Source organism: Danio rerio, chromosome 25, assembly GCF_049306965.1.
Source record: "Danio rerio strain Tuebingen ecotype United States chromosome 25, GRCz12tu, whole genome shotgun sequence".
In the NCBI taxonomy this organism is placed as follows: Eukaryota; Metazoa; Chordata; class Actinopteri; order Cypriniformes; family Danionidae; genus Danio; species Danio rerio.
The window spans coordinates 16,341,876-16,358,174 of NC_133200.1; the positions used below are offsets into that span (position 1 = coordinate 16,341,876).

General features: G+C 41.1%; 1 protein-coding gene across 8 annotated transcripts in view; it reads left to right on the forward strand.

Moving 5' to 3' along the window:
• The window catches only part of kiaa1549la (KIAA1549-like a), a 128,379-nt gene that overhangs the window by 47,366 nt on the left and 64,714 nt on the right, over positions 1–16,299 (forward strand). For 4 of the 8 annotated variants that reach the window (XM_073942981.1, XM_073942982.1, XM_073942983.1 and 1 more), the window contains exons 2-5: positions 3,342–3,674; positions 3,763–3,834; positions 7,056–7,664; positions 10,644–10,759. In XM_073942981.1, coding sequence (XP_073799082.1) covers positions 7,325–7,664; positions 10,644–10,759 — 456 coding nt within the window. In that variant the 5' untranslated portion in view covers positions 3,342–3,674; positions 3,763–3,834; positions 7,056–7,324. The remainder of the gene's footprint in view (positions 1–3,341; positions 3,675–3,762; positions 3,835–7,055; positions 7,665–10,643; positions 10,760–16,299) is intronic. The other 4 variants (XM_005174360.5, XM_009297940.4, XM_009297941.4 and 1 more) reach the window with 1 other exon arrangement.

Consider the following 16,299-nt stretch of genomic DNA (forward strand, 5'->3'; position numbering starts at 1 on the left):
AGTAAGGCTATGTAAGCAGAAAAGCTACTCTTTAGCATTTTCCCTCCATTTCTTCTCTGTCTCAAATATCCTGAGAGGAATTTAATACAGCGCATTATCATTAATGCTGATTAAATAATGGTGTGTGTGTCACAAGCCTAATGCCGCTGCCTCTAATACCACTGTGTATTTAAAATCTTGGCTTTGCAAATGAAATCATACGCTTAGCCTATTTTTCTAGATTTCGAAACCCATTTGCAATTTAAAGTCTGAAAAACACTTGTGGTGTAAATGAAATGTTCAAAATACAAAAAAGTCAAAATGTGCCATTATCTTAGCAAGATGTTAACATTAAACTCTTAAAATGAATCGCAAACTGACCACCAAAACCCTTTTGCAATTCAAACTCTCAAAAACCCTTGTCATGTAAATGAATAGGTAAAATACAAAAAAGTGTTGGTTTTAGTAGAATGTTTTTACGAAAACACCTCCTCACTTTTATCGTGTAATTTTATGCTGTTATCTTATTGATTGATATGAATCTCAAACTGCACCAAAACACACTGTTTCAAACTGTCCAAGTCATTATTCCATAGCAATTAGGATGCATCCCTAAAAGACACACATGTAAGCAGAAAATCAACTTATTAGCCTTCTCCCTTCATTTCTGTCTCAGAGCAATTTAATACAGCGCATTATCATTAATGCTGATTAAATAACGGTGTGTGTCACCAGCATAATGCTGCTGCCTCTAATACCATCGAGTATTTAAAATCCTGCCATCTCAAATGAAATCATAAGCTGAGCAGTTTTGCTTATAGATTTAAAAACCCATTTTGCTAAATAAAGTCTCAAGAACTTTGTCATGTTAATTTATGGTTAAACACACACACACACACACACACACACACACACACACACACACAAAAACAACTGTTACGTAACACTCTTATTATGTGTCGTCGCTGTTGGGTCACTCTTATTATGAAATGTGTGGGTAGCTTAGCAATATGCTAACATCAAACTTTTGGGCAGTGTCTGAAATCACCTACCCAGTAGGTACTGCATTTGAATTTAAACACACTACTTGGCTATTAGAAAAGTATGATGTTTACAGTATGAATGCTGTGTTTCCCCTACTATTATATAAGGACGGGCGCCCCGCCCTCTCAACGGCTTTTCCCAGTTAATTGTATTTTATTGTATTTTAACTGTATATAGTGCCAGATCACTTCTTTTAAAAAACTCCATGAAATTGTTCGTTGATGGCTCGGATTTTTACCTTCAAAACAAAGCTAAATAGCCACATGTACTATTCTTTTTACACAACGGCATTTGATTTCTGTCTCTATATGGTCATGTGATAAAAAATTTTTGCTCTTTGGATAGCGCACGGTGAAGTTTTATACAGACACTCTGCTGTATAGGAATGAGAGTGCGCACTACATCTGACAGGACCGAAGACTCACGTGCGCTCCCATATATGCATAGCTAAGGGCAGACGGAATCTAAAACCTTAATATGGGAAAATAAAAAAATAATATCTTATTTAATTTTTATTTAATGTTTAAAATGCAAATCCAATTAGATTAATTTTATTTGGTAAATAAAGCAAGTTTGTCATATAATATATCTAGTAAAAGATAGAAAATAATACTGTACAAACTGCATTGTACATAAATCAGATGAACATTTTCACATTATTCAATAAAATGACTGAAATTAATAAAAAAAAAAGAATAAATGTAGATTTACACACATTTACTCAAGTAAATAAACAGAATTAATGATGGGCTAAAAATCAGAAATCGGCGGAAAATCTGCGGAATTCTGTGTGTGCAGATTCCGGGTGGGCCTACGCATAGTCTACAGCAACCACAACAGATAAATGATGTGTGGGGCCGATCAATGTACTCGCGTCGCAGTGACAGCAGCTAAATTATACACAGATGCGATGGGACCTCTAGTTTATTGGTGCGACTCGCGTGAGAGATGCATTCTTTGATGCAACTGCAGCCATTGTATTTCCATTATTTTGTTTCCATCCGTAATGACCTCTCCCAGAAGCTCCACGAGTCTCCTGCAAATTTATACTGGCCCTGTGATCCCCAAAAAGGTGTTAAAATACCCAGAAATCATGGCGATGAGAGTAAATGAACAAGAGAACTGATCGCGAGAGGCACAGTGATGGTCTAAGCATTATATTTGTTAGATTAAATGAACAGAGCAGTAAAGATATCGTGAGGGCAAATCCCTATCTCTCTCTCTGTCATTGAGGGATCTGCTGTCAATATATTTGAATGTTTTTGCAAGTATTTAGGCCTTTTTACATATAACAACTGAAATTTCTGTTTTAACAATATTGCAAGGTCACTAAAAGCTGGCTGGAATTATTAGATCAATAAAACTCAATTTATTTATTTTTTTTCACACTCATTCATTAATTCTTGTGCGGTGCATGATGGGATAGCGTAGTATCCATCCAATCCACTTCAGAATCTCGCCGTAAGTAGTAGGTCATCTAGGTACTTCTTACACACTGTTTTTGGAATTCTATGAGTTGGAATGTACTACTAGGCTCACATTCTGGTTTTAACGTACTATATAGTATGGAAGTATTTGGATTTTGTACTCAGCTTTGAAATTATTCGCAAACTGACTACCAAAACACATTGTTTCAAATAATTCCAATAGCAATTAGGATGTATCCTTAAAAGACACACATGTAAGCAGAAAAACAACTTATTAGCCTTCTCCCTCCATTTCTGTCTCAGAGCAATTTAATACAGCGCATTATCATTAATGCTGATTTAATAACGGTGTGTGTCACCAGCATAATGCTGCTGCCTCTAATACCACTGAGTATTTAAAATCCTGCCTTCATAAATGAAACCATAAGCTGAGCAGTTTTGTTTTTAGATTTTAATACCCATTTCAACCCAAGTCTCAACAACTCTTGTCATGTAAATGAATGGCTAAAATACAAAAAAAGTCTTGTTTTTAGTTGAATGTGCTTACAAAAACACAACTGTTGATATGAATCACAAACCACATCAAAGCACTTTGTTCCAAATCTGTCCAAATTATATTCCATAGCAATTACGATACATCCTTAAAAGACAACACATGTAAGCAGAAAAGCATCTTATTAGCTTTCTCCCTCCGTTTCTCATGTGTCTCAGAGGAATTAAATACAGCGCATTATTATCAATGCTGATTAAAAATCTGTGTTTGTCACAAGCCTAATGCCGCTGCCTCTAATACCGTCTCGTATTTAAATTCTTGGCTCAACAAATAACAAAATTTATCCTCTGCATGTTGATTATTTCACACCATGACATCTCTATTTTTTTCTTCACCAGATGAAGCAAAGCTCGAGGCATCAGGACAAGCCTTCAGCCCTTCCCAGGATCCAACTGCAGCCCCAAACACCACAGTCTCTTCATCATTGCTGGAGGGTGAGGATTTGGCCTTGCAGTTCCACTCCTCGCCAGAGAGAGCAGAAAGCACAAGGGAGCAGCCTGTGTTCACCTCAGTGCAGACCCTGCAGGTTGCAGAAACTCATTCTCTGCCCTCCCTCCCCAGCAACAGTGACAATCGCACCAATCAAAAGTCCCCAGGGGAGCTGGACGTCAGAGTGCCAAATCCACCGTCCCCGGCAGAGAAAATCAACAGTGTCTTGACCACTAGCTCAGGTAGTGTTAGATTGGAAGGTGCAGAATGAACGCTGTGTATTACAGTCAAGTAATGTTTTTGTTTTTTTAAATAAGGGTTTCTTTTCAGGTGTGATTTGATGTTGTCGTCGTCCATACTTCACCATTTGTTCATCATCATCATCGCCTCATCATTTTCAAGGTCATTGTGTTTGGTGGTTGCATCATCATTAACATTTTTTTTTACATTAATCAATGTAGAGTCAACATGAAATTGCATTCATAGCCAGTTTTACATGCACAACAGATGTGTTTGAGTAAAATAGATTTCCAATGATTAAAAATGTAAAAAAAATTTTGTTTCTGGACTGAGAAATGTTAGACTTTTATAATAGGTAACACTTTATATTTATATTTATTTATATACCCATTTTTATTTATGGGTAGTTCTTCAACTACGGGCACTTTTGTGTCCTTTGATTATATATCCAAAAATATATATAATTTGGTTCAAATTTCTTTTTCTTTGCCAAACTAACAATAAAACCTACTTTAAAAAAATTCCAGCTTTCTATTATATTTTTTTCATAATATTCAACCTCCTTTGAGGTGTCAAAATCAGTTTTCACCTTGTCGCACACCCAGAGTTTTAAACTTCAACATTGAAAATAACATTTCAAAATATTATTTATCTGGTAACTATTAAGGTATCTTAATGAAGCACTCGTGAAAAAATTTAAATATTTTATAGTTATTAATGTGTGACTATTATCAATATTATTTTTATACAAAATATAGCTGTCACACAGTATCAGTGTCATTTCCACCACAACACTGTAATGTCGCTTTAAAAAGTTTGTGTGAAAGATTATTGAGGTGTTTTCTATGAAAATGAATAGTGCCATCTGAGAACATGTTCAGGATGGAGGAAATTTAGATTAACTGTTGAAATGTCATTTCCATCACCACATACATTTTTTAAAAGTATTGAAAAAGTTCTCATAGTAAATAATAGTTTATTAACCATTTACTTACACATTATGAACTATCTTAAAAACCGCTAACATTTTTAAATAACTGGTTTGTAAATAATGTAATCCTAAATAAAGTGTTGTCAAGAATGAACACAATATTTATATTTTATAATTGATGATAATAATAAATGTTTCTTGCTCATCAAATAAGCCTATGGTTTCTACAAGATCATGTGAAGCCTTGATGAAAATTTTTTTACTAACACTTTACTAACCCCAGAATTTTGAACTGCAGTTTTTTAGGCATAGTGATTTCATGTTGACTTCAAAGCTGAAGTGTGTAGGTTTTTGCACATCTCAAATTTGACTTTGAATTAGTGGTGTGTAACATTATTCCAAAACTAATTTTTCTCATGATTCATTCAAAATGGTTGATTCATTTAGAAAAAAAAGCAAGTGACTCTCTGCCTGAATAGATCATTGAATCATCGACTCAAATGTTTTGTCCAAAACCAGATTGATTTAGAAAGAAAACACTGCGGTATTGCTCTGAGAAGCACAAATATTCTGTTCTGGCTTAGCGAAACAGAACAAAAAGGCAATATTGTGTCTAAAATAAAACTTAATAAACTTGTAACAAATAAAAATGTAGTTTCTTGATTAATAAATTTTTATATAAAATCAATATCCTATTTGTGATTCCACACTTTGATGTGATACAAACAACATAGGCTCGTTCTGAAAACGCAGCCATATATACATTTCTGCAGATCGCAAATTGTGTAGCCAGAAGTACGTATGGTTGCATTTCATTTTTAAAATGAACACTACGGGGGAGTATGGCGCCGTTCCTTTTCGAGCTTACCAGCTCACCACTTACCTCCGTATGGATGGCTTTCCCGCTGTTACCAGTTTGTCCAGTAGCTCGCCATGTGTATTGGCAGACTTGCAGAGAGGAGTAGACCACAACAACGGAGTTCAATTCTGGTGAAGAACGGCTCCAGTAAGCAGATAAGAGAAAAACAAAAGCCAAAAAATTTATTTAACAAGTAAATAACAGGGTGAGAATGTAGTAAAATCTGAAAGCGTGTTAAAAATCTGGCAAAACTGTCAGTTGAGTTTAGGGAAGTGGGTAGGCAGGTCAGTCGGTGCTTTTGAAAACACTATTGGTTGGGTTTAGGAAAGGGGCAGGGTAGGTCAGTCGATCGGTCAGTTAGTTAGTCAGTCATTGAGCAAGTCAGTTAGTCAGTCGACTGTGGCCTCTGGTGGATTTATGGAAAAGCATACACAGCGCCCTCTGGTGGATTTGCGAAAAACAATGTAATGTAATGTAATATGTATTTATATAGCACATTTATTGTTATGGCCATACACCCAAAGCGCTTCACAATCATGATGGGGGGGGGTTGGTCTCTTCACACCACCACCAGTGTTGAGCATCCACTTGGATGATGCAACGGCGCCAGTGTGCTCACTACACACCAGCTATTGGTGGAGTGGAGAGACAGTGATAGAGCCAATTTGGTGAAAGGGGATGATTGGGAGGCCATGATCATAAGACCGATAGAGGGACTTTGGCCAGGACACCGGGGTTACACCCCTGCTCTTTCACGAGAAGTGCCATGGGATTTTTAATGACCACAGAGAGTCAGGACCTCGGTTTAACGTCTCACCCGAAAGACGGCGCCCACAGACAGTATAGCATCTCCTTCACTTTTACTGGGGCATTAGGACTCACACAGACCACAGGTTGAGCGCCCCCTGCTGGCCTCACTAACACCACTTCCAACAGCAACCTAGTGTTCCCTAGTGGTCTCCCATCCAGGTACTGACCAGGCTCACCCCTGCTTAGCTTCAGTCAGTAACCGATCTTGGGCTGCAAAAACAAACAAACAAAAACAAAAAAGGCCATAAAGCATAGCTCCTGGGACGTCTCCAGAAATGTAGATAGCAGTACATTTTCAGACTGAGCCTGGGTTGGACACAAGCCTTTTACAACTGCATTTTATGATATAATAATAAATAATTTTTACACTGGATTTACACTGCTATTTTAAATGAACTCTAATTGGTTTTGTTAAGCAGTCAATGCCTTCGGACTATCAAGATGTGTTTATGTTTGTGTTTTCTAAAGTGTCTGACATACTCAATAACACTCGTCTTGTGCATTGTTAAACTTTAAATTATGATGCTCTCATAGATCACACACCCCTACACTGAATCTGCTTGTCCGAGTAATAGAAAAATAAAACTCAAAATCATGTTATATTCTGTTTTATGATGCAAGTGGTGCAAAAAATTACACACTTCAACAAGTCCTGTCACTGAATAATCCCCCAAGCTACATCCGTCCTCTCCCACATGTCCTATGTGTCATTCCTCACCATCAGCGAGCATCATGTGTGTCCTCAATCTCACTCCCCTCACACAAAACCTTCTCTGCTTTCAGACGAGACTCTTAGTGAATTCCCCAGGAACCCTGATCTACCCACTGCCCCGGGCTCCTCTTTCACAACTCTGGCAGAGACAGACGCCACCCTCACAGACAATGTGACTACTTCAGCCTCTATTTCTGCTTCTAACGCCACTTCACCTGAAAGACCTGAAAATGGTTCATCTGCTACTACAGTACAAAGCAACTCTCACACTGTGACCAGCGACAGTCTCCAACTCACCACAGTGACCACCACGACTGTCACTCCCTTAACTGTGACATCCATGACTGTGACTCCACCCACTCCGGTCGTCATGGTGAAAGAGGTCGAAACCACCATGCCGACTACAACAACCACCCAAACCACAACAACTGAGACAGAACCACCAACAACGAGTACCACCACCACCACTACAACAACTACTACCACCACAACCACAAAAGTAGCACCAACAACTACCAAACCCCCCACAACCACGTTGGCAACTACCACCACAACGACGATGACGACTCCTCAAACCACCACTGTTTCTACCTCTGGAAGTACCATGACTGAACTGAGCACCTCTCCAACTGACAGTTCTCTGGTCTGTAATGTGACCGAAAGGTTATGGGTGAAAACAGGTAAGCTATTGTTCACTTTGTTAGCATATATCTGAATGTGCCTTTGTGTTGTGATAATTCACTAAAGTATTCATATAACCTCTCTGGATCTGCTTACACTACTTCAGTCATTATTTGAACTGGTGTTTCTTGTATAGGAGTCAAGGCTTGCTAAAAAGAACACCTCTACCATAAATTGCTAGTGCAGATTTCTAGGACAGCGGAGTAAGATTTACTCCCACAGCTACTTGCTAGGTTACTAAACTTCTCTCATCTGGGTCACGGGACCATTGTCACCCATCCGGACCACATTCTTTAGCATCAGTCACTAGTACATCTTTTTTTAGATCAGTAGAGTACTCTTACTGTGAGTTACTCACAGTAAGAAATTTACTTTTTGTTACACTACTAAAGCTAATTCTCATCCAGGTCACGACACCATTTTCACCCCTCCAGTTTTTTTTCCCTCTGGTCGTAGTGAGATTAGAATCAGTGCTCCTTGGCGCATTAGCATGTACACTAATGGTCACAATCTCAGGCATCAGTCACCAGTACATCTTTTTTAGACCATGGAAATGAGATTTACTTGCTACGCTACTAAAGATCATTCTCCTCCGGGTCACGGCACCAATGTTACCCCTCCAGTTTTACTCACACTGCTCTGAGTGAGATTCAAATCAGTGCCTCTGGTTGCTTTAACAAGAACACTAAGGACCTCATTCTCTAGCAACAGGCACTAATACACCTTTTTAAGACCAGAGGAATGACATTTACTTGCTTCGCTACTAAAGCTCATTCTCATCCGGGTCATGGCACCATTGTCACCCCTCCAGCTTTACTCACAGTGCTCTGATTGAGATTCAAATCAGTGCCTCTGGATGCATTTGCAAGTACCCTAAAGACCACAGTCTCTATCACCAGTAACTAGTACACTTTTTTTAGACCATAGGAATGAGATTAACTTGCAGAGCTACTATTTGCTACGCTACTAAAGCTTATTCTCATACGGGTCACAGCACCAATGTCACCCCTCCAGTTTTACTCACACTGCTCCGAGTGAGATTCAAATCAGTGCCACTTTGTGCATTAGCAAGTATGCTAAAGACCACAGTCTCTAGCAGCAGTAACTAGTACATCTTTTTTAAACCAGGAAAATGAGAAATGCTGTTAAAGCTCCTTCCCATCTGGGTCACGGCACCTATGTTACCCCTACAGTTTTACTCACACTGCTTCAATTGAGACTTGATTCAGTGCTTTTTGGTGCATTGGCAAGTATGCTAAAGATCACATTCTCTAGCACCAGTTACTAGTGCACGTGAACACTTTTGGGGTTTGATGTGCATTTGTTAATGATTTTACAGTTGTATAAAATAAATAATAAATAACTTCAATGTAATGGTAATTTTTTTTCTTAAATTTTTTTTTCTAATGAAATCTTATTAGGAAAACGTTCAGATTTTTCATTTTAAAACTAAAACTCTTGCATAAGTTTACATAATAAAAGTAACAAATTTAGTAACTTAAAATAGTTACATGTACATTAGTTAAATATTAGTGCAATATAGTTGTATAATTATAATACATGATTAATTATAATACAGATTACAGGAAATAATCAATTATTATTAGCATCAATTATTAACCCTTTATGGCATGAATGTTTGTTTTTTGAAGGGAAAAATATGTCACCTTAATTTTTGGGTGCTTGAGGGTCCCTTATAATACATCAATGATAAAATGTGCTCCCCCTAGACCCCCATTAGATTTTGGTTTGTTGTCTCAGGGTAAAACAACAAGGTTTTCTGTATATTATTATATGTGAAATGAGGTACAAATAAGCCATAAATACATTAGAAAAAGTTTTAATTTAGCATAAACTTTATTGGTAAGTATTATTTCATCAATAACTAGCCATAAATGATGTATTGTATGTTTCTGTGGGGTACCAACTGATTGTACAATGTGTCTTATTCACTGTGGAAATTTAGGGGTGCCCAAACTTGGTCCTGGTGGGCCTGTGTGAGTATAGCTCTAACCTCAATTACACATCTAAACCAGCTACTCAAGCTCTAACTAGCATACTAGAAATGTATTGGCAGGACAGAGTTTGGGCACCTTCCTTTAGATAAACCTTTGCATCCTGCTACTTTGTATTTCCCTTTCTGTGTATCTATGACCCTCAAGTGGGCTGAATCCAGATACACATCAAATTGTAGTTTTAACCTTGCTTTAACACATTTACCTTTAAGTTTCAAACAAGCCTGAAGAACTCATTTAGTTAAATCAGGTTTGTTTAATTAAGGTTAAAGATAAACTGTGCAGAACTGTGTCTTTTTGTAAGCTTAATTCGCATCTTTGAATGTAAACATAGCTAATGTGACACTTCAAGACAGGTCAAGCCCAAACCCATGTCAAATTTCATTGGTCACCAACTTATTATTAGACTTTTTTTGTGATATTTTATTTTTTAAAAATGAAAGGGATTTTTTGGGCCAAAAATCTGGTTTGTTGCCTGAGGGCAACACCATGCCGTAGAGGGTTAATATACAAGTACAATGAAATTATATAATAAGCTGATTTTATTTTGTCTGTTTATGTGCATGTAAGTGCACTTAGTCAGAATGTGCACAGTGTTTCCAATTAGATCTTCATTTTAATATGAAAAACAATTAACAGCTAAGGAACAGTGAATAACATGTTAACAAATTTACACACAATTAAAACAACAAAGCCTTTTTGACATTTAAACAATGCTCAGCTCATTACAGCAGTGGGGAATGACAAAACTGACATATCTACTTTCTCTTGTAAAAGGCATTATTATGCAAATACCATCAAGCAGTAATCCTACTCCTTCTCTCCAACATTCAACGACAGCATATGCACTGCAGTGAAACCAACATATGTTCGCTGTAAGCAGGCATGTTTGCAGTCATGGCTGCCTCCCCAGGGATCTGTGCCGCTTTTAAAATCATAAGTATTTTTTTCATTTCTCCCTAGTTTTGTCCATCCAGATGCGGCGAAATCGCCTTGAGCCTGGGATGAGACAGAATCTGTCTAAAGGTTTCACGCAGGCGCTGCAAAAAGCATTCAACGACAGCAACATCCGCATACAGGTTAGTGCTTTTGCATTTATTATGCTCGGATTGAGCATCTTGACCATCTTTCATACCTAAAAGCATTGAGCCATTTGATTGGTTAACTAGATATGTGTACAGACAAGAAGTTGAATGGGTGCATTTAATAAAGTAGTACTGTATAATAATAACAATATATATTATACATCAAGACCTCAATACATTGCAGGTTTAATTCAAGGTTATAATAGATTTTTTATTATTTTATTTTTATTTAGATTTGACTTTTTGTTTTCAACGACTTTTTCAAATTTTTTGTAGTTTTAGAGGTAGATTTACTAGTTTTATTAGTTTCTGTATTTTGAATTTGCTTAGTTTTAGTTTTTATTAGTTTCAGTATTAGTTTTATTTTTTTTTTTCTAAATAAGGGTATTTGTTAGGTGCAAGATTCATAATCATCAGAATAAATATTGTATAATAAAAAACCATACATTTTTTGAAACATGTAAACACCATCTACCACTACCCTCTACCCATCCTCAAATTCAAATACACTATAGTTAATTCTAGTTTTTTTTAATAATTTTTTTTTATTTCAGTTTACAAAAATTATTTAAAATTTTAGTTTTCGTTTTTTCGTTTGTTATCATTAACTATAATAACCTTGATTTAATTTGTTGAGTGCAATTTGAATTTTCTTGGTCGTGTTTTTTTTTACTAGGGCAAGGCCGATAAACGACATTATATCAAATCACGATTAAACGGATGTCAAAAACAATAAGTTCAGGACTTTTTTACTCTATATTGATCTAAAGCCGTCTTTCCACTGCACACAACATTTGGACACGACTGTCAGAATACGCCCCCTTGTGGCTGTCACACAGAATTTTTAGTTTTGTCGTGCACCATGGGAGAGAAGCTGTTCTCACAGTGTCTGAAATAAAGGAGCGCAAGAGCAACAGGCTTTATTCTCCGTGCGTTCACAATGGTTGAATGAATGAATACTATTAACTCATAAACCGCTAAAAATTTTGGAGAGAATGTGAAGACAACATTAAAAATAATATTTTTATTACTCATTTATGAAAAGAAATGTTTTTTAAATTTAAACTTTTTCTGATTCAAAAAATAACAAAAAAACTAGGATTTCTCATCTCGTGTGCACGGACCTGCTTGGACAACACTGGAATACATCACATCCCATCGGCCGTTTGCATACAGTCTAGTTGCAGGAGTTCAAATAATTTAATGTATGCGCAGCTCAAATCGGATCCGGATTTTCTACATACAGAGATGATCTGAGCTCCACCTAGCTCCCGAAATACTCTCTATTGGAAATTAATGACTTCCGGTCTGCCGCTTGTCGTGTGCTATCAAAAGGCGTCTTAAGAGCCAATCACACAGTAGAAATGTGCAACAATAGGAATCTAAAGGTTAGTGGATATTAGAGATGTACCAAATTTTCAGCCACCAAAAATGAATCGGCATAAAATATGTCAGGCTATTCAATGGACCCTATCATTTCTGTGGCTTCAGTCTTTGTTTGGATACTCTATTAAATCTGGAAGCATTTGAAATATATATCATTATCATTCAATATGGAAAATAATTATCGTGATAGCATTTTTGTCATATCGCCCAGCCCTAATTCTTACACAAACCATTTCTCTCTCTTTCACTGCAAGCACACCACAAATCGAGACATGTGAAAATAAATAATGAAACGAATAAATCAGAACAGTTTGTTGCCATTGGAAACACAGTAAAATATACAGTAGAATCTTCAGCAGCATCAAGATAAGCACAGTGCTTTGACCACGGCCCTATGGGATCATATCACTGATGCATCCTGGGAATTGTAGTTTAGCATAGGACAGCGTGGTGGGAGTTTTGTGTGGGAGGTGTTTCCTGTGTATGTTCATTGAGTGAGACTGTGTAGAACATCTCTCTGTTTTCCAGCACAGAGAAAGAATGCTCTTATGAAACACTTGGTTTGAAGCCTAAGGAGCATTCGCACGTCTGTCCGTCAGAACGGCGAGTCCATAAATAGCACAGCGCTGGTAACTCATACGCTGCAAATAAAGAATCAATATCATGGTTACAGCAGAGAGACAGTGAGCTTCAGGGGAGTGCAGTTGACTGAACTAGAGGATTGAAAAAGGAACAGTACATGCAAAAAATTGCATTGTGTTCATTTTAGTCCTGTATGAGTTACTATTTGCTTAAAGGGGTAATGAAATAAGAAATATAATTAAGTTAATTAAGCTTAAGAGGTAGTGTAACGACGGGGGAGGGAGTGACAGATACAACTGAGGTAAGGTCCAATATGCAGGTTTATTCAGCGTCAGGCAAGCAGTGATCATACAGGTGCAAACGGGTATATTAAGGCAGTCCAGAATCGTAAACGGTAAACCGGCAAAAGGTCGAAAGGCAGGCAGCTAAACAGGATAACAAGGATAGGTTCAAACACGGAGAAACAAGACAAGGAGAAATGTGTTGTAATGTCACTGGTAGCGAACAAGACTCGGCAAACTGGATGGGTTCATGAGTGGCTTATGTATGGTATGCTATCAGTCTGTGACAAGGTTCAGGTGGTGAGTGTAATCAAGTGAGATAGGAAAGCATGGTTGTCTGGGCAAAGTGCATGTATGAAAATGTAGTCCAGGAAAAGGCGGAAGTGTAGTTCATGGTTATAGTGGAAACCAGCGATCTCCGGAGAGCGATCACTTTTTATCGTAACAGGTAGCATCAGTAGCATCCATTCAGGTTGAGATATGAGTGGAGGAACTATGATGTCACCTTGTAGGCCAATCGGTTGCTAGCATAAAACTGGTTCCCCTTCGGGGGGAACTTCAGCACTATAAGTGGATTTGATTGTAAAATCCACGCATTGGGAGGTTCGGTTCAGAAGCTACTCGTCTGAAAGAGTATTGAACGGGCCAATTAAGAATGAATTGGCAGCGCAAGCCTGCGCAGGTGAGCGGCATAAGCAATCAACTGAGTATATAAGCTCACCTGGCGCAGCAGACGCTATCCTTTTCGCTTCAGAGACTTTCTGATCGAGTCGATGAGGGTTCCTCCTGCTGTGACCAGCGATTCTGAGCGAACGAGAGCATTCTCCCGGTCCAGAGTGTGTACACGCAGTGGCAGACGGTCGAGCTGGGTTTCTCCCTTGCCTGGCGTTCTTTGGGTCCGGTCCTCCAGAGCGGTGCGTATAAAGTTGCAAACTTCACAGAAAGAGCAACACAGTCGTGCAGCACGTCCTTATCAGGACGGCGCTCCGACTGTGCGTTTCTGGATGCGGTGGTTTCCTGTCCTCGGATGATGGGCGCGGGCACTGTGTTACATGTCTGGGGGTCCAGCATGTTAATGCGCTGCTCGCGGGCAGTTCATGTCGTCATTGCGATGCCATGACTGTTGCGCAAGATCGCGGTTAGCCTTTGCAAAAAAGCGAACCACCCCAGTTGTCCCCTGCTCTGCAGCGGGCACTCGGGCAGATCTGAGGGTTTCAGCGAGAGATAATCCGTCGCCCACGGGCCCGCGGACCTCCCGCTCCTCTAAGCGCTCCATCCAAGCTTCGGGCGGGGGAAGCGATCCGTCTAACAGATTGTAGCCCTTACGCCCGATGACACCGGAGACCAGATGTCCACCGCGGCATCGGAGGGTGGGCTTTCATTGTCCGATGATGATCCAGACCCGCTCGCCCCCTTCGGGCTGGTGAGCGCTGTCACTACGGATCCTGAAACGGACATGTTAGCCGTGCTTTCCCGGGCTGCTTCGGCCGTGGGTTGGAGATGGTTTATCCCCCAGCTCCGCGGCCGGACCGACTAGAGGGGCGTTCCCTTCTTCCCGGAGGTGCACAGTAGGCTCACGCGGTCTTGTAAAGCACTTTTTTCTGCTCGTGCTGCGTGTTCCTCCACCCTAACCACTCTTGACGGTGAAACAGCCAGGGGGTATGTGGCAATTCCTCAGGTTGAGTGCGCGATGGCGGTAAATCCGCGCGGCGCCTCTTCTTGGCGGGTTCGCCTCGTCTCCCATCCAAAGCCTGTAAGTTATCTACTTCCCTCGGAGCTAGAGCTTACATAGCTGCGGGCCAGGCTGCTTCCGCCTTGCATGCGATAGCCACCTACCAGCGCTACCAAGCGCAGGCGCTGGCCGAGCTGCACGAGGGTGGGTCCAACCCAGGCTTATGAGCTTCGCATCGCCGCCGACTTAGCTCTTCGGACTACTGAGTCCGCTGCGTGTGCGTTGGGGAGGACGATGTCCACATTAGTGGTCCAGGAGCGCCACCCCTGGCTGATATGCGCAAAGTCGACAAAGTCCGCTTTCTTGACTTCCCCATATCCCCAGCCAGGTTCGGCGACACTGTCTGTGAATTCACCCAGGAATTCAAGGCGGTGAGAGAGCAGTTGGTGGGTGATGTCTTATCGGCGGTCCGTAGCCCGCTCCGCCCGCCGTGCCATTCATACCTGCTCCTCGCCGAAGGCGCCCGCCTACGAGAGCTGCTCCGCACACGCCTCCGGCGAAGCGAGCGCGTCGGGCACCTCGGAAGCAGGCAGCCCCCCTGCCCAGAACGCCGCTTAGTCCGGCAACGGACCGCGAAGCGCCCCTGGGACAGGCCATCTGGAGAAGAGGGAACTTGCTCTTTCCCCGCTGGAGGGCGGGGCCCCATTTCCAACAGCACTTTTTACTGCCATGAAAACATTATGAAAGGGCACTTTTCACTTCCCCAGATGTGACAGCCCGAAATCTGCCAGTCTGGGACGCTATGCTTTCCAGCTTGCAGATTCGGTGCGTTTCGCCAGTGGCTCACGAGCGCTGGGAGGACGGTCTCCTTTCTCCCACCCCTCGAGCCTCCCCTCCGGAGCTCGGGTTTGGAGTGAGAGCAAATATCTCACCTCCAGCTTTTCCGTGGGACCCGCGAGCTTCCCGGATCAGCACACCCACTCCGCGCTGCCCCACTGCTGGTACGTCAGCGATTGTAGCGATGAGTCCATTAGCGAGAGCTCTGCCTGCCTGGTTAGCGCGGGCCAGCTCTTCGCGGTGGCTCATACGCACAATCAGACTCGGCTATGCGATTCAGTTCGCGAAACGGCCCCCCAAGTCACGGGTGTGTATTCACCAGGGTCAGCCCCCTGTCCGCCCCTGTCTTGCGAGAGGAGATTGCTGTCCTCCTGGCGAAGGATGCAATCGAGCCGCTCCCTCCAGCCGAGATGGAGATCGGGGTTTACAGCACACACTTCATCGTGCCCAAAAAGAGCGGTGGGTCACGGCCAATCCTAGATCTGCGCGTTTTGAACCGCTGCCTGCACAAGCTGCCGTTCAGAATGCTCACGCAGAAGCGCATCCTCAGGTGCGTTCGTCCTCTGGGTTGGTCTGCAGCTTTAGACCTGATGGACGCGTATTTCCATGTCTCCACTCTTCCTCGCCACCGACAGTTTCTGCGGTTTGCGTTTGAAGGTTGAGCTTGGCAATACAAAGCCCTCCCCTTCGGGCTCTCTCTGTCTCCGCGGGTCCTCACCAAGCCCGCGGAGGGTGCCTCAGCGCCCCTTCGGCTCGCGGGCATCTGCATACTCAAT